Genomic DNA, 21,652 nt, shown 5'->3' with positions numbered 1-21,652 from the left:
TTTATCTCTTATTTTGCAGAACTGTTGCATAAAAGCAATAGAACACTCACGATTGTGTGTTACTGCAAATAACGTCCTGTAATGATCCACTGAAGACGCCTTCGTCTCATTGCCCGCGACTAAATCACAGTCGTGATGTTACTCACAGGAACACACTACCGTATATATTCTAAATAAACAAATCTGCTGACACTGTTCGCCAACATTGGGCCATACTTGCCTACAAACACAAGATTTTTCAGTGAACAACACAGTGCTCTATAATACCTTGGTGCATCAATACAGTCATATTTTAGAACCAGCGTTAAACTGTTTTCATACTTAGTGAGGAAGATGTCTTCACTGTTTGGTTTCTTCTCCTTACAGGCAGATCAGAGGTTTGTGTGGAATGGATATCTTTTGAGGGATTTCTTTGCACAACCAGAGGTGAGCAGATTTGCGCTTGACTTTACTATAACATATGTCATACACTATGAGTTTAAGCGCCACAAATACAGATTCACTACACGGCCAAAAGTATGTGGACACCTGACCGCCACACCTGTGTGAAATTGTTGGACATCTTTTTCCAAAACCATGGGCTTTATTATAGAGTTGCCTGCCTTTGTGGGCATAATAGCCTCCACTCTTCTGGGAAGCTTTCCGCAAGATTTTGGAGTGTGTCTTTGTAAATTTCTGCCCCTTCAGTCAAAAGAGCATTTGTAAGGTCCGGCATTGATGTTGAATGACAAGGTCTGGCTCACAGTTCAAGTTCCAATTCATTCCAAAGGTGTTCCAAAGGTCTTCCCCAAACTGTTCCCACAAAGTTGGAGGCATATAATTGTCTAAAATGTTTGCTGTAGTATTAATATTAGCCTTCACTGGAACTGAGGGACCCAAAGCCTGAAAAACAGCCCCAGACCATTATCCCTCCTCCACCAAACTTTACTCTTGGCACTATGCATTCCGGTAGGTAGCGTTCTCCTGGCATATGGTAAACCCAGATTCATCCATCAGACTGGCGGATAATGAAGTGTGATTCATCACTCCAGAAAACATGATTCTACTGCTCCAGTGTCCGTTGGCGACATGCTTCACACCACTCCAGCCGACACTTGGCATTGTGCATAGTGATCTTGGGCTTGTGTCCAGTTTCTTGTGCTGATGTTGCTTCCAGAGGCGGTTTGGAACGTGGGTGATGCAGTAGAAGATAGGCGATTTTTATGTTCTGTGCACTTTAGCATTCGGCGTCCCTCTCTGTGAGTTGGTGTGGTCTACCGCTTTGTGGCAGAGCTGTTGTTCCCCTAGATGCTTCCATTTCACAATAATAGCACTTGCAGTTGATCGGGGCAGATCTAGAAGGGCAGACATTTCACAGACTGACTTGTGGAGAAGGTGGCTTCCCATGATGTGCAACGTTTAGTCAGCTCTTTGTACGACCCATTCTACTGCCAGTGTTTGTCTATGGAGATTGCATGACTATGTGCTTGATTTTATACACCTGGTAGCAATGGGTGTGGCCGACACACCTGAATTCAATAATTAGGAGGGGTGTCCACATACTTTTGGCCATGTACATTATAACTTGTATGTTTTCTCTCTTTTAGCTTCAGAAGTTCGCTTTTCCGGTAGTCCATGGCTGTATCCTTTGAGTCTGCTGTGTAGGTTTATTTGCCAGGTTTGAGGACACTTGGTAATCTTCAGTAATGTGATTATACATTAGGGGGCAGCACTGAGCTGTTAAATGTGTTTCTCAGTGTCCGTTATCAAGACTGAGAATTGTGTGGTCGATCGGGATGGGTGATATACCAGTGTGATATGGTTATTATGATAAATTACCTCATAGTAACCTGTGGGTATGTTTTCTTATTCATATTGAGGGAATCTTCTTTGAAAAATGCTCACCGACTAACTGAGTGTCATTAAAGTGATTTAGCCAGGCATTTTTAAGATGTGTAAGGTTTCTCTCTTTTGTCAGATCACGTGTTTGAATATGAGCCTGTTAGCTGGCTAATAACGTTGCTGATAATGCATTGATAATTACAGATGCTTCTCGATTTGAACTCATGATCTCTTGACGAAAGGCTGAAGCCTTAGACAGATGTGCCACTTCGGAAAACACTATCTTGATTCTAATAACAAAAACATGTGAAGTATATCCAGACCTTTACTGTGTGAATAACATATTAAAAAAATGTTGAAAGAACAGGTGAAAGTAAGATGTCAGCAGAAACCAAAACCACGAAGAAATCTGGGTAGATTCCCAGTGTTGCAATATTTGTGCTATTTAAGAATATGACTTTCTGTAGTGTGTGTATATAAATGTGTATAGCATTGTTGTCAGAACAAAACCTCGTATCTCCAAAATGGTAACTTTACAGGAGAAGGAAAAAACCTACTTTACTTTTTTGGGTAGTTTCTTTTCGTCCATTCATCATGAAACTTACATATGATGTGAAGGGTAACAGGTATTTTCAAATTATGTCAAAAACTCAAAAATAGTGATACGAGGTTTTCCTCTGACATCAGCGATATATATGTATATATGTATATATTTGTGTGAGTGTGTGTGTGTATTTGTATTGTTATACTTGTGAGGACCCCATGTCCTTACTATGATAGGACTACATGAAATTTTTGCTCAAGTGAGGACATTTCACTGGTCCTCACTTGAGCATGTGTTGTTTTCACCACAATTACTTTTTTTATTTGAAAACTAAAAGAGCAAATTCCTTTTGGAGATTGAGGTTAAGGTTAGGGTTAGGTTTAGGTGTAGTATTATTAGCTACAGTAACACAAAAATCAAAACCTTTGTATGTCCTCATATGTATAGCAAGACAAACGTGTGTGTGTGTGTGTGTGTATGTGTGTGTGTGTGTGTGTGTGTGTATGTATATATATATTTTTTCGCTTTAATTGGGAACTGACAATCGTATTGGTCAGCAAGGCTTTGTGTAACTAAATGAACTTTAATTATAAGTTGCCTGTCTAATGTCCCTCCATAGAAGGGTACGTTTTTGATGGGCATTTTTAAATGTGGCACTATTTGGTGCATTGTATGTTTTCCAACTCATCAAGCCTCAGAAAAAGTGAAACATAATGATGCATATAGTGATGTTATATTTTTGCCCCTAGTTCTGCTGTAAGTTATATAGAAGGTGTATAAGGTGTAAGTTGTTAGTGAGTGGGTGGTGTTGAGCCTTAACCGTGGTGAACAGTTATTGCGATGAAGCCTTGCTGTATCAATGGGAAGATATTTGAGTGGATCCTCATCTCCAGGAGAAGCTGTTTCAGAGCTGGGGTACGATACTACGTCCGAGGTAAGCTGATACCTCCTGAGTATCTCCCACACAAATATACACACAGTCTTATGTGTATAGTTATGGTTTGAATAACATCTTCTTTTCATTATCTTTTTTTTACCTTTTTCCCCAAGGGATTGACTCAGAAGGACATGCTGCTAACTTTGTCGAAACAGAGCAGATAGTTCAGTATAATAACTCCAGAGCCGCCTTCGTGCAGGTTGGTAGAACTGAGTGTGGATCAATGTACTAAGCCTCCGAAACATCTAGAATAGGGTTTTACATGATTCCAGAAGGTTTTTCGCCTAGAAGGATAGAAGTGCTTCTGGAGCTGTTTTAAATGTATGTGTAGTGGAGTTCCTGACACATTACTGTAGAGCTAAATAAAGGGACCCTTTCAAAAGCATAGTTGCATAGTTCTGGATGAAAGAACCTCTTATAAGAGTAACCCCTTACTGTAGGTTAGTGCTCATAAGACTGCACGACACCTACATAAGCTTGTCATGATAAATGACACAAACCTACATAAACATTTTCTAAAGTCTATAGATGTCTGTAGATGTCACACTGCAAAAAATGATATCTTAACAAGAGAAGTCATCTTAAATGTAAATATCTAATATTTAGACTAGATTTGTTATCTAATAACATTGTACAAATGTTATAAGATTATGTAACTACTTTCTAGATGTTTTTACTTGTTTAAAGTAATTTTATTAAGTAAAGTTATCTCACTATTTTGGCAGGTAAGTTTGCTTGTATATATATATATATATATTGTATTTAAATTCTATAGGGGGGCTACGCACCTAAGATTCACTCACTTTCCACCTGTGTAAATGTGATGTGACAATAAACATGATTTTGATTTGAAATAAGTTGAACAATCTTATAAGCTGACAAAAATATTAACATGAGGTATTTAGATATGTCAGATAGATTTAAGACAAGGTGCAACCTTGCCAAGGTACCATTTTTTACAGTGCATCTGACATAAAGGCTGCTTTTGTTAGTTTAGATGCCAAGTTTTTGGATCACTTTTTTGGTGAAATGACATAGCATGTTATAATAATTGATTTTGTAGCTTAGTGTATATCAGACATATAATTCTGATTGTATGAAGCTGTGGCATCACTTACATTATATACATGGAACAATAACTTTCCTTGAGGGCCACAGAAAATGCTCACTTTTCTTCAACCAGCCTGACTTGACAAGCGATATCAGTATTGTACAGTATGACATACACTAAACAACAAATCTGTCATTTCACCTCAGAAAGTGTCATCGCAACATAATGTCAGCAAAAAGTGTCACCTGATCACCGTCGTTTGTAGACACCTGCGCTTCATTTCTTCTGAAATAAAGGGTATTTATTACATAGCTTGTTCCCCCGTTTGCTGCATTAACAGCCTCTACTCTTCTGGGAAGGCTTTACACTAGATGTTGAACATTGCTGTGAGGATTTGATTGCATTCAGCCGCAAGAGCATTAGTGAGGTCAGCTACTGATGTTGGATGATATAGAGAACATAGTTCTACTGCTCCACAGCCTAATGGTTTTATGGCTTTATACCCTTCAGGCCAACACATATGGTGACCTTAGGCTCATGTGTGTCTGCTTCGCATTCTATTTTTGGTCAATGCTTTTTCTATGGAGATTATATAAGCTGTGTGTTCAGTTGAACGCCTGAGTCATCAATAAGTGCACTTTAATAGCTGTATTCACTAATGAGAAGGGCTGTCTGGATACTTTTGGACATATAGCATAGGTGTTATGTCAGTTTGACTCCAGTGTTGGCCAACCTTCTTGACAAATCACACCTATAGGCATAAGTACACATGCTTATGTAGGTCTGTGTCAGTTGTCATGAAGGGCTTATGTAGGTGTCATGTAGCTTTATATATACTTCCCTACAGTAAAGTGTTACTCTTATAAGCACCCAAGGAAACATACTTTATTTGTATTGCTTTTAAGTTTTATATATTATTATGTATTATGAAGGCTTTTTAAGGTTCCTCTGAGATTTAAGAACATTTTGTTATTACAGGTTGGACAAAACTGGCTTAAATTTGCAGTCTGGTTTCAACACTGTGTTTCATATTTAGGGAGCTTTGATTAAACTCCCTCTGACTCTTTCTCCATCTCTTCTAACAGACTCGAGGCTCCATGCCGTTCTTCTGGTCTCAGAGACCCAACCTGAAGTATAAGCCAAAGCCACAGATCAGTAGCACCACCAATCATGTGAGCCTTTGATTCTGCAAACAGTGTTTGATAAAATTACATTTTGTCGTCCTCTACAAGTGATTTAAGCATTTTCACATTTTCTTTGTACAAAAGTCAGAAACGACCCTTCAGTGATTTCATTTCCAGTCAAAACAGCCATTAAATTTACTTACAAAAGTTATTAATTTTCAAGTAGCAAGAAAAAGCAGAAAACTTGCATTTGACAGAAAGATACTCGGCTGCCTCAAGAACTAGATATAATGTCACATTTTTTCACTATTTGGTGTGTCCGCCCTTTACCTTTCTTACATTACCTCTGTTTAGGAGACTCACTTTCAGTCTTTTAAAGAAACCTGCAGGGATATTTTTCCACACCTCCAAAGTTCAGTCTTAGAAGTTGATTTTGCACAATCCAAATAATCCCAAACACATTCAGTGATGTTGAGGTCTGGACTCTGGGGTGGTCAGTCCATTGTTCTGAGAACACCAGCAGCTTCTTTGTTTGCCTCCTTTTCTCAGTGAGGTTCTTCTTGACAGCTACACATCCTTTCAGACTCATAGCGCTGAGTGGTCTTCTCACAGTGGAAGGATGGACAGAAACACCTGTGGATGTTTTCAGATCTGGGGCAAATTTCGGGCTTGAAAGTGCTGTTTATCTGAAGGGGACAGTTTTGGTGGCCTGCCATGGTCAGAGACCCATTTTCTCGTATGTTTTCAATCATGTTTTTAAACTCCAGTTTTGCAAACTTTCCCACTTGTTTTCTCTTGATTTTCACTTCCTTTATGCAAGTTATGTCAAATGTCCTCAGAAATATCCCCTAAAAAAATAAATTAATAACTTATATTTAATGGCTATTTGGACTGGAAATAAATGAAGGGTGGTCTCTGACTTTTCCACAGTACTGTAGATCCTGTGATCCACAGACAAAACAGAACTAAGGCTGTCTGTTCAAAATCTGTCTGGATAACTCATTAGACTAAAAGCAGCCGATGTATGTTCACCTACACGATCTTTGCATGTCTCAGCGTTTTATCATCCTCCACAAGTTTTTTTACCGCTGTGGTTGTTGTCAAGACAAAAAAGTCCATAAAAATGATGACTTATTTTGCACCTTAATCTCGTGTCTGTCCTTTGACCAGAAAATGGTCTTTTATTTCATCATCAGCAGGAGTTTTGAAAAGTGCACAAGGGTCATTTCGTCAGAGTAACAGCACCATCTGCTGGTGAAGACTCGGAAACTCAAACAGACCTTATTTATAAACCTATGACCTGCATGTTTTTATACAAAACGCACTGTAACATGTATGTTTATCTCTCATAGCTGGATGGACTTCAGAGGCATTTTGACTCCCAGGTCCTCATTTATGGGAAGCAAGTGATTCTTAATTTGGTAAAAAAAAAAATGTATTTACATACTTTTTGGACTTTGAAAACAGTTGTGTTTGTATATTGAATGTTGTGGAAGCCTTTAGAAAGTCTTTAGTTTTGGTTTGTGTGTTTCAGGTCAATCAGAAGGGTTCAGAGTTGCCCCTTGAGCAGGCATTTGCCAAATTGGTGAATAGCATGGAAAATGGGATGATCAAGTAAGTATCCTCGCCTGTTATTTACAATGCCCATTATCCTTTCTGTTTGTTTTAATTTAGTGAATATAGCAGCTTCATATCTGTAATATACAACCCTGTTTCCAAAAAAGTTGGTACGCTGTGCAAAATGTAAATAAAAACAAAATGCAATGATGTGCAAATCATTTAAAACCTGTATTTAATTGAAAGTAGCACAAAGGCAACATCTCTTATGTTAAAACTTAATATTTAATAGTTTTTTGGAAAATATATGTCATTTTGAATTTGATGCCAGCAACGTATTTCAGAAAAGTTGGGACGGGGGCAACAAAAGAAAAACTGTGTAATGCTAAAAGAGACACACCTGATAAAACATCTCACAATTAATTAGGTTAATTGGCAACAGGTCAGTAATATTTATTTAAGTGAAAAAAGGCTAACACATCCTCTACAGGAAGAAATTTTTCAGGAAATTTTTAAAAACGCAATTTCCATTTTTTTTTAGGTTAACATATTGGGGGGAAAAAATAAAGCATGTGCTTTTTACTTTTGCAGAGGTCACATTTTATGTTATTATTTTATGTTATTTCTTCCTCAGTATGTTAAATTCAGCACATAAACAGTGCACTAAAATGTGCAGAAGTGTGCTCCCTGTGCAAATAAGTGTGCTTATTTCCACTGATCATCTCACTTATTATTCCAAAATCGACAAAACATGTCATTTGACCTGAACTTTTGTTGCATATTATTACATATGGGTGTAAATTGACTGACCTTTCTTCATTCGAGGTACATAGCCTTTGACTTCCATAAGGAGTGCAGTAAGATGAGATGGCATCGCCTGCAGATTTTGGTGGATGCTGTGGCGGAGATGCAGGATGAGTTTGGGTAGGTCTATAGCACTGTTCCCCAAAGTTAATGGGACGTTATGGAATGATGATATTATGTGATTATTTACATCAAGACACAAGCCACTAATCAAACCAGCCAAAAAACTGACAGCCAGCTCAGTTGCAGCATTTCATTCTAATAAATGTAGTAGTGATGATACATTTTTATGTTATCACTGTTTAAACACATTACACATTGACTTCTTTGATTTTTGTAGTTTAATACAAAGACAAATGAATTTCTAATAATATGAACGTGTGAATTTGAGTTTTTATTTAACATTTTGTATTTAGAGCATATCTTTGTGTTACAAATCAGGACACACTGCCTGTGTTAAATAAGTAAACACATTTGGTTGTGTTGATGGGAAATTCCACCAACTTTTCATCAACATTTCTGCGTAATTCAGTGATTGAGTTGACTTACAGACTCAGATTTCTTTACAGTGGTGCTGATAGGAACCAGAGGTCACCATGTCTACAACACAAATATAGCCATTTTATTTACTATAAAAACCATCAGTGCAACTGCACACTTATAATTAATGGTTCTTCAAGGTTTCGTTAGTAAAGAAAATGGTTCTATATAGAATCATGAACACTCAAAGAACCCTTTGCATGATTAAAGGGTTCTTTGCATCATGAAAGGGTTCTTCATCATGGTGAAAGTGCTGTATGTGGTTCTGTATGGTTCTAAATGAAACCTTTTTGAAAAGGGTTCTATATAGCACCAAAAATGTTCTATTGTTGTTATGATGTGAAGCTTGTAACAATTCAAAAAGGTCCTATATAGAACCATATACAGCACATGCGCCATCAATCTGAAGAGCCCTTTCACGATGCAGTAAACCCTTTAATTATGCAAAGGGTTCGTTGAATGTTTAAGGTAATATATAGAACCATTTTCATTACTGTAGAACTCTTGAAGAACCATGTGAGTTTTTCTATGTAATGTTAAACACCTTTTTAGGCCAAAACTTTCTCAGAACTATCACAGAACAATGTCCGGACATCAGACAGTATATTCACAACTATTTCATGTAATAACTTTGTTAAATAGCTTTTAGAGGCATTTAACTCTTGTAGAGACATTTTAGTTGACATTAAGCTCTTCAGACATCTGGTTCCTATCGCCACTACTGTGAACGATTCTGCAAAAGTTTCTCAGCAATGGAAAATTTCATATCAAACAGCTCTGAAAGACTTTGTTTACATCTTACGAAGCGCAATTCAGTAAAAAGGATGTGGAATTCCCCTTTAAAATGAACTAATTACATACTTTATAACTTGTTTATGTCTGCAGGTACTTCATGCTGAACTCGGACGGCAGGTTGGTATCTGAGCAGTCCGGAACGTTCCGCAGTAACTGCATGGACTGCCTGGACCGCACCAACGTCATTCAGAGCCTTTTAGCCAGACGCTCTCTGCAGAGCCAGCTCCAGGTAAGAGCCGGTGGCCGGCTGATGCCATACACATCCTTAAAACAAGGTGTTGAATAATCTCAAATATACTGTATGACTTTTGTTCATATCTATAAATAACAGAATGTTCTACAGTGTCAGAAACCTCGTAACCAAGTCTATTTGAGATGACCCAACAACTCACCGTGGTTTGAGGCAAATGTGTGGTGATTTAGGCCTGGAGTTAGCATGACGCTAACTGGTGGAATATATGCTTTCATTGCTTTTTAGCTACATTCAACTCGTAGCCCCAGTGCAAAAGTATAGAAGAAAACTTCAGACACCGAATATGTATTAGCTCACAGCTGGTGTAAAGGGGAAGTTGGGTTAAATTAGTCTTATGTCAAACTACTATGGGTACCACTTTACAATAAGACTACAGTCGTATGCGAGTTTGGACACCCCAGTCAAGTGACATACACTACAGAGAACACACTGCTGTACATTTTAAATGCATGATTACTTTTTATTATTTATTTGCTGAATTTTACATATTTGGGAAAAATTAATAAAAAACTAAAATATGCAGGTTATGGTACATTTTTATATTTTGTATGTTTCCAATATGTTAAACTCAGCTAAGTTTGTTCTATGTTGATAATGTGTTCCCTTATTTTCACTTAGAAAATCAACTGAACATGTCATTCAACCAAGTGTTCAAATTTTTTTATACAGCTGAGCCCTCATAGTTTATGAATGATTTTAAAATAAGTTTTTAACTGTTGTTAATTAGATCATAAACGTCACAATAAGAATAATAACATAAATAAAAAGGACATCAGTGACCTGTGAGCATACATATCTGATGAATAGGAATATCTGATGAAGCTGACTGTAAGGGTCCAGCCTGCGCCGCCGGCCACCAGCAGAGGGCAATTGCGGCGAGGTGTCATAATTTCAGGGAACTCCAATTCCCAGAAGCCCTCGAGCTGATTAGGCCCAACCTGGCACACCTGTGGACTCCTCTACTTAAGGCTGTGGCAAACAGTAGCCCTTTGTCACACCTTTGTGGAGGGGTGACCAGTACGGTACTTAGGCCAAGTGGGTTTTTAAACAACAAGAAAAGAAAAGGAAATGAAAAAGAAAAGAAAAGAAACGGAAAGAGGGCTGGAAAAAACAAAAGAGAGAAATTTCCTCAAAACTACTTAAAAACCACAAGAAGCCCTGAGCAAGAAAACGGCTCCAAGCCATACAAAAGGTATTTGCTCCACAAAGAGCAAACAAGTGAAACATGAAGTCTGCCTTCCTCTCATAATTACAGAGAAAGTAATTTTTGTTTTCTGATTATTTTTTATTTCACTCTTCTATTTCAGTCTTTGTTTAAGCACGCTGTTTTCAGCGTCCCTTTTGTTTGCCCTTTTCATTTCCCATTCGTTGAGGTGTTTTTCCCGTTTTTGCCTGTGCTAGCTCCGAGCTTGGCTCTGGGTCACCTCAACTCCAATGTGCACAATTACCAAATTCACACTCCATCACCTCAAAGTCATTTAGGACCCTTTTTCACGAGATTTCCCCTCTACACTTGGGTCCGCCTCCCTGCCGTCCTGCAACACTGACAGGTTTAATGCTGACTAATGGAGAAAATAAAGTAAGATATGTAATCAGAAAAATCTGTAGTTTACCAGTGTAGATGAGTGTGGGCTCATTATTTGACAGTCAACAGGTAGCTGTTGCCCTTTTTACTTATTTGTTATAACTGCTTATTGACAATTTTTTAAGTGTTTGTGACCTAATTAATAACCATTTGTAAACTAATTCTAAACCATTCATAAACCCTTTATAAGGGTAGTCTTATTGTAAAGTGGTGCTCTGCCACTTTAACGCTGTAGCTTTTGGTTCAGGTCTTCAGCTCAGCTGTGTTCACTGTGTGTGAGTACACATGTCCTGTACCCTCCATAGCCCTGTTAGCTGATCATGTTTGTGTTGTGTTTCCTTTTAGAGAATGGGTGTCCTCCACGTTGGCCAGAAGATTGATGAGCAGGCTGATTTTGAGAAGATTTACAAAAATGGTGCTCACTTCTTTATAACCCTCTTACTGTACTGTAAATGCAGAATTTAGTTAGCTGCAGTATAGTGGCGTCTCGATTTGATCCATTTTTAGAAAAGCAAAAATTAGGAGAGCCTGAAAATTTGCCTTATGGTAATATATGTTAATATTTTCATTTTCAGTTTATTACAGCTTTCAACATTGTTAAAGTTCAGTATTTAATGATAATGCGCTAGCTGCAAGCTGGTAGAAGTTTCTGAGGAGTGTGCTGTTCCTCCGTGCTCTCGATTTTCAGACAAAAGACGAAGCAGTTATGTTTTATTTGAACTCTGCTACATAACATGGTTGCAAGCGTCAAATGCTGCCATAAGCTGACATTAAGATGACATTATAATAGTGTTATGTCCGTCAATATAGCATCATCACATTACCATTACCATTAATTGTCATGATGGATGTTGTGGCATCAAGCATTATGACAGTTGTCTTGGTAACGGTAACATGACTCTGTTATATTGCTGAACAAAAATCTGGCATGACAGCTTTATGACATCTGCCATGACCTGTTCATAGAGTTCAAGTGATTAAGTAATACTTTCTTAATAGGGAGAAGGGTCCGCCCTCACTGTGGGCTTGATTGTTTCAATTTTTATTATACTTCATGCAATATAATCAGTATTACAATGAGTGCTTTGTTTGCTCCAGTCTGTTGTTCATTATTCCGTATTTGTGTGTATTGAATCAAGAGGCTCATATGAAACGATACGATACATTATGTTGTTACACTCCTACTCTTTGCCATATTCTGTACTATCAAATGAGCTTGATCAGTGCAGTAGACCACTGTATCTGGCTTTAATTGATCTTGTTGTCTCTCTCTGTCTCTTAGCCTGGGCTGACAATGCCAACGCATGTGCTAAACAGTATGCAGGCACGGGAGCCCTAAAGACTGACTTTACCAGGTAATCAGCACTTGTACTTGTTAGCGATGGGTGTGGTCATTCATATATACAGAGATCAGGCATCTTCAGTTTGTGATAAAAAAATATATATTTTTTTTTATTTTATTTGTATGATGTTATTGTTGTTATAAATAATATATATAAATAAATTTGAAATACATATTTATTTGTATAACAATATTTTAACATAAAAAAAAAAAGACCAAGCATGCAGTGTGAGAATGTGGGGACACAAGCAGCTGATATTTCATCAGATATCATATTTTAATCCAAAAGATGTCACAACTGTGCAATGCAAGTTGATGAGATTCATTATTTAGTCAACTGTTACTGTGTTAAAGGGCCCATATTATGAAAACTAAATTTTCCTCACATTTTTTAAATAAAAAACTTTGAAGTTGTACCTGAGCTTTATTAATATTGTAAAACATATCATTTGCTCGCCACCTCATGTATGGAAAAAGAGCTGTCCGTTCAGAATTTTGTGTTTTTGTGACCAACATATTTACATCAGTGGTGAACTGTGACTATTACAGCAAGGCCTTCACTTCAAGCCATAAATGTCAAAACTCGGTCAAAACGTGAGGCGGAAAAACATCTCTACGATAATGCTGATAATGCTAACTTCTGCTAGCGTCCCTATGGGGTTCTAGTACATTTTTAGCACTAAGCTAACAACAATTTGCGTGAACCTTTTGTAGCCATTCTATATTACGCACAAATATCTGAAGCATCTAAAAGACACTCAGTGTTTTACTTGAAGACTTATTAGCCTGTTTTACCTTGCAGCAGTTTCACAGTGACTTATTGGGTAGAAATAACTGGTATAGAGCTGCTGCTGGTTTCCTTTTAAATACAAGCATGATGAATAAAAATGATCTAAAAATTACAGACATGTTCCCACAAATCATGATTTACATTATACACCTATTCTGCTCACTGAGGTTCAGCCTCACCCATTCACACTGAAATGTCATAAGGAGTCTTTCAGCCCGGACTGCTTTTTTTTTTGTTTTTTGTTTTTTAATAATGCAGTGCAACTAATCGGAACAGAGATCATCTACATGTCCACAGTAGTAAAGACACCCTGTTTAATTTTAAGTTCATGTAAAAATGAAATGTTTTAATTGCAGGAAACCACACAAACGTTAGTAATAAACTTGCAAAGAATTAAATGCAAGGTTTATGCTTATGAAGTGTGAGGGCTTCTTCTCCTAACTCTCACTGTTCTTCTCGAGGACTGGAAAGAGGACTCAGTGGGGTTTGGTGATGGACGGCTGGAACTCCATGATTCGCTACTACAAGAACAACTTCTCTGATGGCTTCAGACAAGTAAGTGTGAATTCATTTGTTCATTTAGTGCTTTGCTGTGCATTCATAAGGCTTAAGAACCAGCTCTCTGGGTACTGTAAATCAGAACAGATATTTTTTTTCTGTCCTAGGACTCCATTGACCTCTTCCTCGGTAATTACACTGTGGATGAAAGTGTGGAAGGCCTGACACCTCTTCGAGTGCAGAAAGATTGGAAATTCCTCACGGTCAGCTTGTTATTCCCTTTTCTGATCCAAATTTCATTACTATACAGTTGCTGTTACTTTACAGAGTTTAGTCCTACACTGTTAGAAATAAAGGTGTGTGCAGATACACTTTTTATTCATTAAGGTACAAACAATGTAAATGTTCCCTCAAAGGTACAACAGTGGTTTTAAGGTCCAACTATGAACCTTAAATATGTTTTTCCAGGTGAAAAGTTCATATTTGGACCTTTTCATAACCAAATGTTTTAATACAGAGCAATAAAATAAAAAGCCTGGAGACGAGACGGGGTGTGTGGAGTCAGCACAACTTAGAAAATGTAATATCAATGGATTATGGTACAATTATGTTCCCTGACTAAAGGTACTGAGATGTACCCTTAAGGGTTCCACCCCAGTGACAGGAAGGGTAGAGTGTAGGTCATAAGTTAATTGTTGGATGGATATGTTCTTCATCAGACAGTGATAACTGATATGGTTTGTTTCTGCTGTTCTTCTAGCTTCCCATTGTCATGTTGGTGGCCTTCTCAATGTGCATCATCTGCCTTCTTATGGCTGGTAAGAAAAATAGTCCATCATTCCTTCACCTTGAACTCCTGCTAGGGTCTGTGTTTGAGTGGCTGATGGTACAGAAAACTATTCAGTCTTAGACATTGTACACCTCCCTCACACTATTCTGAGTCCCTTTTCTGTTCATGCTAGCAGGTCCTCACGGCGATCATGGATTACATTCTTATTCTTTTAGATGACCTCTGATCTGAGTGTAAAGTTTGGTGGAGGGGGGATTATGGTGTGGGGTTGTTTTTCAGGAGTTGGGCTCGGCCCCTTAGTTCCAGTGAAAGGAACTCTTAATGCTTCAGCACCAAGAGATTTTGGACAATTTCATGCTCCCAACTTTGTGGGAACAGTTTGGGGACGGCCCCTTCCTGTTTCAACATGACTGCGCACCAGTGCACAAAGCAAGGTCCATAAAGACATGGATGAGCGAGTTTGGTGTGGAAGAACATGACTGGCCTCAACCCGATAGAACACCTATGGGATGAATTAGAGTGGAGACTGCGACCCAGGCCTTCTCGTCTAACATCAGTGTCTGACCTCACAAGTGCGCTTCTGGAAGAATGGTCAAAAACTCCCATAAACACTCCTAAACCTTGTGGAAAGCCTTCCCAGAAGAGTTGAAGCTGTTACAGCTGCGAAGGGTGGGCCGACATCATATTAAACCCTATGGATTAAGAACGGGATGTCACTCAAGTTCATATGCGTGTGAAAACAGACAAATAAAGGGAGAATGAGTCCCCGTGCCCTCTCACTAAAACCAGGTAACTGTGTTCTACGTGGCGGCTCTCGCTTCATGAATCCCCTCTGTCCCAAAGTTCAAACACTCAATTAAACTTTGACCCAGTTTGCTGACCTATAATGTTGTGCTGTCATTCTGTAGTGCCCATGCTAGCAGCTCTAAGTGGAAGCTTGACTTCTGTGTAAGAAAAATAGATCAAAAAATAAATCAAAAATCTGATTAAATCTACCTAATGTGCTTTACTACTGCCAAAACAAGTTGATGACCACATTTGATAAAGCTTTCTGGTTTGTGTGGGGTATTTTTGTGTCGTTTCCAGTCTTATGATGTCAGTTTAGTGGGTTGCAGTATTAGCTTAAATGTAACAAAATTCATATTTTGACTCAGTGACCTCGTAGTGACGTCATAACTCTGAAGATCCTGTGACATTTGGAGGATAAATGTATACAAAACACTGTTTTGACCCGTTTTGTTAACCACAGGACACAGTATTGGTATTCGGAAATCACCTTGGTTTTTAACATAGAGAAATCCAGCTTAGACCCAGAGTTCTTAACAAGGGCATGAGTTCATTTGTCTATGAGACAAAGTGAGAGAAGTGTTATGTATGACCACTTTTTTTTCCCAATGCATCTTCTCGACTTAATGACCAAAACCATATCCTTATTTTTGTTTTTAACTTGAATACATGTTTTCCAAAACTGCATGTAAATACACTGTGCTAGGTTCATGTTTTCCATCTGCGTAGTGCCATTCAAACCCGGTGCTGAGCGAAGTGGCAGTGCGTCCACACACTCGCAGTGCAGTGCAAACCAATGAGCGCTTATCATCTGAAAGCGCCCCAACTTCTATTACTGTTGTTATTGCCTGCTATCCGGTGTCGACCAGAGGAGGATGGGTTCCCCTTTTCAGTCTTGGTTCCTCTCATGGTTCTTCCTCTTGCTGTTGGGGACTTTTTTTCTTGCAACTGTCATGCTTGATTTTCTCATTTAGGGCTTGGACATGGATTTCCGAAAGGCTGCTTTGTGATCACACTGCTTGTAAAAATCACAATACAAGTTAATTTGAATTTAATTAAATAAATGATTGTGAATGCAAGTAATTGGAAGTAAATTAATTTACTTAAAATTAAACTAATTTTGGCAAAATAAAAAACTATGAACAAAACTCAGGCTTTAATCTGGCTGCTGTTAATGTTTTTAGCTATGCTACGCACTTTGGTCCAGATTTGACAAATAAAAATCAAAAATGACATTTATTTTCTTGTAGATACAGATGCAAATAGTCACAGTTGGGAAAGCAGGGTGGGTTTCATTGGACTAGCTGATGGCAGTTGTATCCCATGATGATTTGTAGCTGATTTAGCTTTATTTATAATTGCAGTATTCTGCACAAGGGAAACAACATCAAAGTGGTATAATAGCCATTGTGCCGACAGTTGATTGAACCGGATTGTCCGCTCTTAGACCAGCAAAAATAAAATGTTTCTGGTCTAACGTGAAAGAGAAGGCGTTTCAAACTTTTGGACATAACACACAGATGTAGCAATACAACATATTGGTTTGAATTGTATCACAGTGTATTGTATTGTAATTGCTTATGGCCCATGTGTCAAACACAAGGATAGCAGGCCTGATCTGACCTGACAGTCCTCTCCGGCCCACAAAATATTAGCCCGGTTTACATGCGCTGCATTACAGACCCCAGCATGCACTGCAACGTAAGTGCGCTCTGACTCTCCTACCCCAACAACAATCTATGAGACAGGGTTACACCTCAATTCTACGCAATTCTACACAATTCTATGCAATTCTATGCAATTCCACACCAGTCAGAGCACCTGGGGACATTTAAATTTTTAATATTTCAAATGTGCATGTAATATTTAAAGGTCTACTACAAGTGTCTATATTTTACTGTTGAAGTTTTGCATATTTTGAATCAACAGTGGCCAGTTTGGGTTACGGCACAACATTAATTAAAAATGAAATTAAATCTGGCCCACAGATTTGTTGAGATTTTTTAATATGGCCCTTGTACTGGTTGAGTTTGACACCCCTGGCTTATGGTTAGTGTTGCCTTTGGGCTTATGTATTAGCTTGTGGCTACAGTGAGAGAACTGTAGGAACTATAAGCTTTTGGTTCATATATTATACTTTTATAACTGGAATACTAATATACTGAAATATACTGAAAATGGACTAATAAAGGTTTTAATGTAAGGCACGTTTTCAGCCACTATTTATTTTTGCCGCATCGAAATTTTAATTGATTTGTGACACCACTGTATCGTATCGAATCGAACTTCAATTTTCTGAATCATTACACCCCTGAAGTACCAGTGTGTTATCCATAAGCAAGTCTGTCATTTTGTGGTGATGACCTGGGCATCCATTACTTTTTAGCTACATTAGCCTTGTAGCTCCAGTCCGAAACTAAAGAAGCCAACTTCCGACACCGAACATGTCTTGTCTGATCGACTACGTTTGGCCAAAGGCGAGAAACCGTGAATTCGATTTTAGGCTGAACTTAAACACTCTCTCTCTTTTTTCAACAGGTGATACCTGGACAGAGACGCTAGCGTACGTGTTGTTCTGGGGCACGGCCAGCGCCGTCACGGCCGCAGTCATCCTGTTCAACGGGAAGGAGTTTGTGGACGCGCCGAAGCTGGTGCAGAAGGAGAAGATGGATTGATTGTGCGTGTGTGGAAAGCAGCTCGGTCCTGCAGCCCTGCACTCCTCCTCTCTCTCTCCCACCTCTTCCTCCTCTTCTTTCTCCTCCCAGCTGCATCAGGCTTGGAGTCTGTACTGATCTGCTCTCCACACTGTCCTTCTCGTACCGTAGACCGCGGCCTTCCAGCAGGAGCTCGCCTACGCTGAAGTTGTTTAACCATCCTGTCCCACCTCCATGTGTATGCAGTCTCCCTCCTGCACTGCAGGACGTAACCTTCTGAAGCAAATGGTACAGTGACCAACCGTAAGGGAACAAGGCACACAGTTCACACATCAGTTGCGTATGCACTTCAGTAGAGTCGTCAATTGTGCACCACAGTAGTTCGAGCAGTACTTTGCCAGTAAATTCATTGTGAACCTCTTCGTAATATTGCAGAGTAGATTTCCTGAGCAATATTGTTACCAAAGTTATTTTGGTTGGCATTCAGCTGCCTAGATGTGTAAATGTTGGTCCATGTGTAATGAAGGTTTTTCCTTTCAGAGAATTGTTAATGTCACCATACATGCTGAATGTCACTCATATCAGGAGGGATCATAGATTTCTTTTTGCACTGCGTTGGATTGGGGCCCTTCGGCAAACATTTAAAATGTGATATTATCCAATAGCACATAATATAGCATCTCAACCATGGTCTACCTTGATTCTATATCTCTCCTGTTAGCTGCTCTACTAGTTATGTACTGTGAATTCTCATGTAGTTAACATCTTATTTGCTGATATGTTTGAAGGCAGGCATTCTCATGGGTTAAAGGAGAGATCCACCAAAAAATCAAATTTACAGAATTTTACATCAATCGTAGTCAATTGGGCAAGACATGTTTAGAATGTGAAGTTTGCTTCGTTCGCTTTGTGCTAAGCTAAGAGACTAACGGAAGTCTATTTTTTAAAAGGTTTTAGTGACCTAGAGATCTGTACCACTTTCTTCATGTTCAAGGTATCAACCAGGTAGGAGTGCGATACAAACTCCAAAGTACTAGGTAATTTTTTTGGGTGACGCGATGGCAAGTTTCAAGACAATTTAGCAAAGTTAGGTATTAACTGAGTAAGTGTAAGCCACAAACTCCAGAGTACTAGATAATTCTTATGAGTAAAATGGGCGTACATAGACAGGCTAACTAAATTACACTGAGAAAAAGTCTAACAGGTTCTAGCTATTATGCAAATAAATGCAGATTTCATTTTCATGTTTAAGCAGGATATTTATTTGGAAACATCAAGCACCAGCTAGATATTATGTGGTAAAAAGGCAGTAGAAAGACCTAAGAGACTTACATAGTACAGTTGTGTACAAACCAAAAAGTACACTTTGTTGATTTTCTTAGTAAAAAAAATAGATAAATAAATAAAAAATCCAACTATGAGATATTTTACTAATGCTAGAACCTGTTCAGTGTAATTTAGTCAGACTACCTTGCTGAATCTAACTACACAGTACTTTGGAGCTTGTATCTCATACTGGTTAACTTAGGGGCTGTAAACGAAATCGTTACTGACATTTATTATATTAGCCTCGTAGCTCCAGTGCAAAACTAAAGAAGCAATCTTCACACTCCACAGACGTCCTGGCTGATTGACTGTATTAGGTGTAAATTGTGTAAATCTGATTTTTTTTGAGGAGTCATTCCTTTCCGAGGCTCTGCTATGAAGGGGCGGAGTTTTTAACGCACTGTTTCGGTAATGGTTTACGTAAATTTCATCAGCACTTTACTAATGATTTCCATTCGTGGACCACAACACTAAAAGAGATTCCAGGAGCATGAGCACATTCCCTAATCGTTTGTTCTTTGTGGTTGCTGTGTTATTCTTCCATTGCCAGTAGAATACTGAGAGCAGATTTGCACTTCATGATATAAATGGTTGATGCTGAGGTCTGACTGCGTGTCATGTTACAGATTTCCTGTCCTTTGCGCTTTTCTGTTATTCCTATTTAATAATATGGAAGCATATTTGGCAAGTAACTTTATCCTGGAATGAAAGTTTTAATGGTTCCTTTGGGGGCGATGATGGAGAGAGTTTCTATTAAATTCTGTTTAATAAGGCTTCTTAAAATTGACTATGAAGGCATAATTTAAAGAATCTAAAGGTGGTTTGGGACTAGATTGGCAAAATGTGGAACTCCAAGTGTTTTTTTCTTGTCTTCCCTCTGTTTTGATGAAATAATGCAAGCACATGCACACAGATATACTGGACACTCAAATTTAATATGGCAGACTTATTTTAGTTTGGTGACTTTTTAATAAAGCTCATCAAAGTACAGCTTTTTAACACTTTCTCTGCTAGAAAACTGCACAATGAGAACGGCAGCCAGGTGGTCAGATGCATTGGTAGCACAGCTGCTTACAAAGCGAGTTATTTGACCTCAGAAGGTGTGATTTATAAATTGTACATTGGAATAAATAAAGATTTTACGTCTGTTCTGAATATCACATTGTAATTATGTACTGTACTGTATAGTTTACAATAACAGAATCAGCACCTGATCATCTTACTGGGTTAAAGGAGAATTCCGCAGATTTCTTTCCCAAAATTTCTGCATAATTAAGCGATTAGGATATAAACAAATTCTTTGAGGTTTGTTGTGCAGTAGTGCATTGTAGACAAGTCAGAATTGTTCACAGTGGTGGTGATAGGAACCAGTCGTCTGAAGCGTTTATTGACAAAGTTATTGCATGAAATGCTTATGAATTTGTTGCCTGATGCCTGAGTCATTGTTTTAATGATAGTTTTGAGAGGATTATGGCATAAAGCATTTTTTTTTAAAATATATTATTGGCGGAGAGACACATGCTGGGCGCTGTAAGGCAAAATAGTGGCCAAAGAAAATGGATTTTTACAGATTTACCACTATTTTACCAGCATCAACATTATATATAAAAGCTCATTTCACATCAAACCATTCTGAATGACTGTTTACATCTCATCCATTGAATTATGCAGACATTTTGGAAAATAAGTGGAATTCCTCTTTAAGCAAAAGGGAGCAGTGCTCTTTTAAACGAGCGTGCAGTTTTCTTACATGTCTGCTCGCAGCTGGGGTGGGATCTTCACCGTGCAGTGAGGATGAATGTAAAGGAACATGGCAATGTGGTATTTGTATTTTTGGACCTGATCAAACTTGTCACTGTTCTCCTGAAAGTGAACTCATTTCTTGATCATTTTAGAGAGGTTGTGTAGGCCTCGACTTTGTAATAAAGTGTTTGATTACTGTATGTGCAATCTGGACTGCGGATATGGTCAGTTCTCCAATCAGCACACAGTCTTGGTTCAGTCTTCACATCTGTTCTAAACCAAGCGTGGGATCATTAGAAGTGTCAGTTAGTCTTCACAAAGTGGCAGTGGGTTCAAAGACATAATAACCGTTATTAAGCAGATATTGTTAATTCTCATCTAAGAGACATAAATTGTAATCTTGTGAAATCTTTGTTTCTGACGTTGTGGTTCTTTAATGATACGAATCATAATTAAGCGGTTCTGATTTTCTCTCACAGAAATTCTTAGCAAAAAATGACATTTATACAGTTTTGCCTGTCCCAACGTTACTGCTCTGTGTGGTGTCGGTGAAGTTGCCCTTTCGCACTGAAGTTCTCGCAGTTTTAGGATTTGGGTGGATTCTTCCACAGTAGCCTAAAGGGCAACTCTTCTGCTGTACTTTTATGCATTAATGTTATACCCTTTTTGAAAGTGTGCAAAAATGACAATAAAATAAAAAAAATTAAAGAAA

The 21,652-nt window shown here is 38.3% G+C and overlaps 1 protein-coding gene across 1 annotated transcript in view; it reads left to right on the top strand.

Moving 5' to 3' along the window:
- The window catches only part of sacm1la (SAC1 like phosphatidylinositide phosphatase a), a 43,744-nt gene extending 22,092 nt beyond the window's left edge, over window positions 1-21,652 (top strand). The window contains exons 6-20 of the mRNA XM_036566175.1: window positions 367-426; window positions 1,587-1,620; window positions 3,198-3,299; window positions 3,416-3,501; window positions 5,439-5,525; window positions 6,830-6,898; window positions 7,012-7,091; window positions 7,860-7,958; window positions 9,264-9,402; window positions 11,357-11,426; window positions 12,294-12,366; window positions 13,605-13,698; window positions 13,809-13,904; window positions 14,402-14,459; window positions 17,756-21,652. Of these exons, the coding sequence (XP_036422068.1) occupies window positions 367-426; window positions 1,587-1,620; window positions 3,198-3,299; window positions 3,416-3,501; window positions 5,439-5,525; window positions 6,830-6,898; window positions 7,012-7,091; window positions 7,860-7,958; window positions 9,264-9,402; window positions 11,357-11,426; window positions 12,294-12,366; window positions 13,605-13,698; window positions 13,809-13,904; window positions 14,402-14,459; window positions 17,756-17,892 (1,284 nt within the window). The 3' untranslated portion in view covers window positions 17,893-21,652. The remainder of the gene's footprint in view (window positions 1-366; window positions 427-1,586; window positions 1,621-3,197; window positions 3,300-3,415; window positions 3,502-5,438; window positions 5,526-6,829; window positions 6,899-7,011; window positions 7,092-7,859; window positions 7,959-9,263; window positions 9,403-11,356; window positions 11,427-12,293; window positions 12,367-13,604; window positions 13,699-13,808; window positions 13,905-14,401; window positions 14,460-17,755) is intronic.

This window comes from Colossoma macropomum, unplaced genomic scaffold (genome assembly GCF_904425465.1).
Source record: "Colossoma macropomum unplaced genomic scaffold, Colossoma_macropomum, whole genome shotgun sequence".
Lineage (NCBI taxonomy): Eukaryota > Metazoa > Chordata > Actinopteri > Characiformes > Serrasalmidae > Colossoma > Colossoma macropomum.
This window is presented reverse-complemented; position numbering and strand designations above follow the sequence as displayed.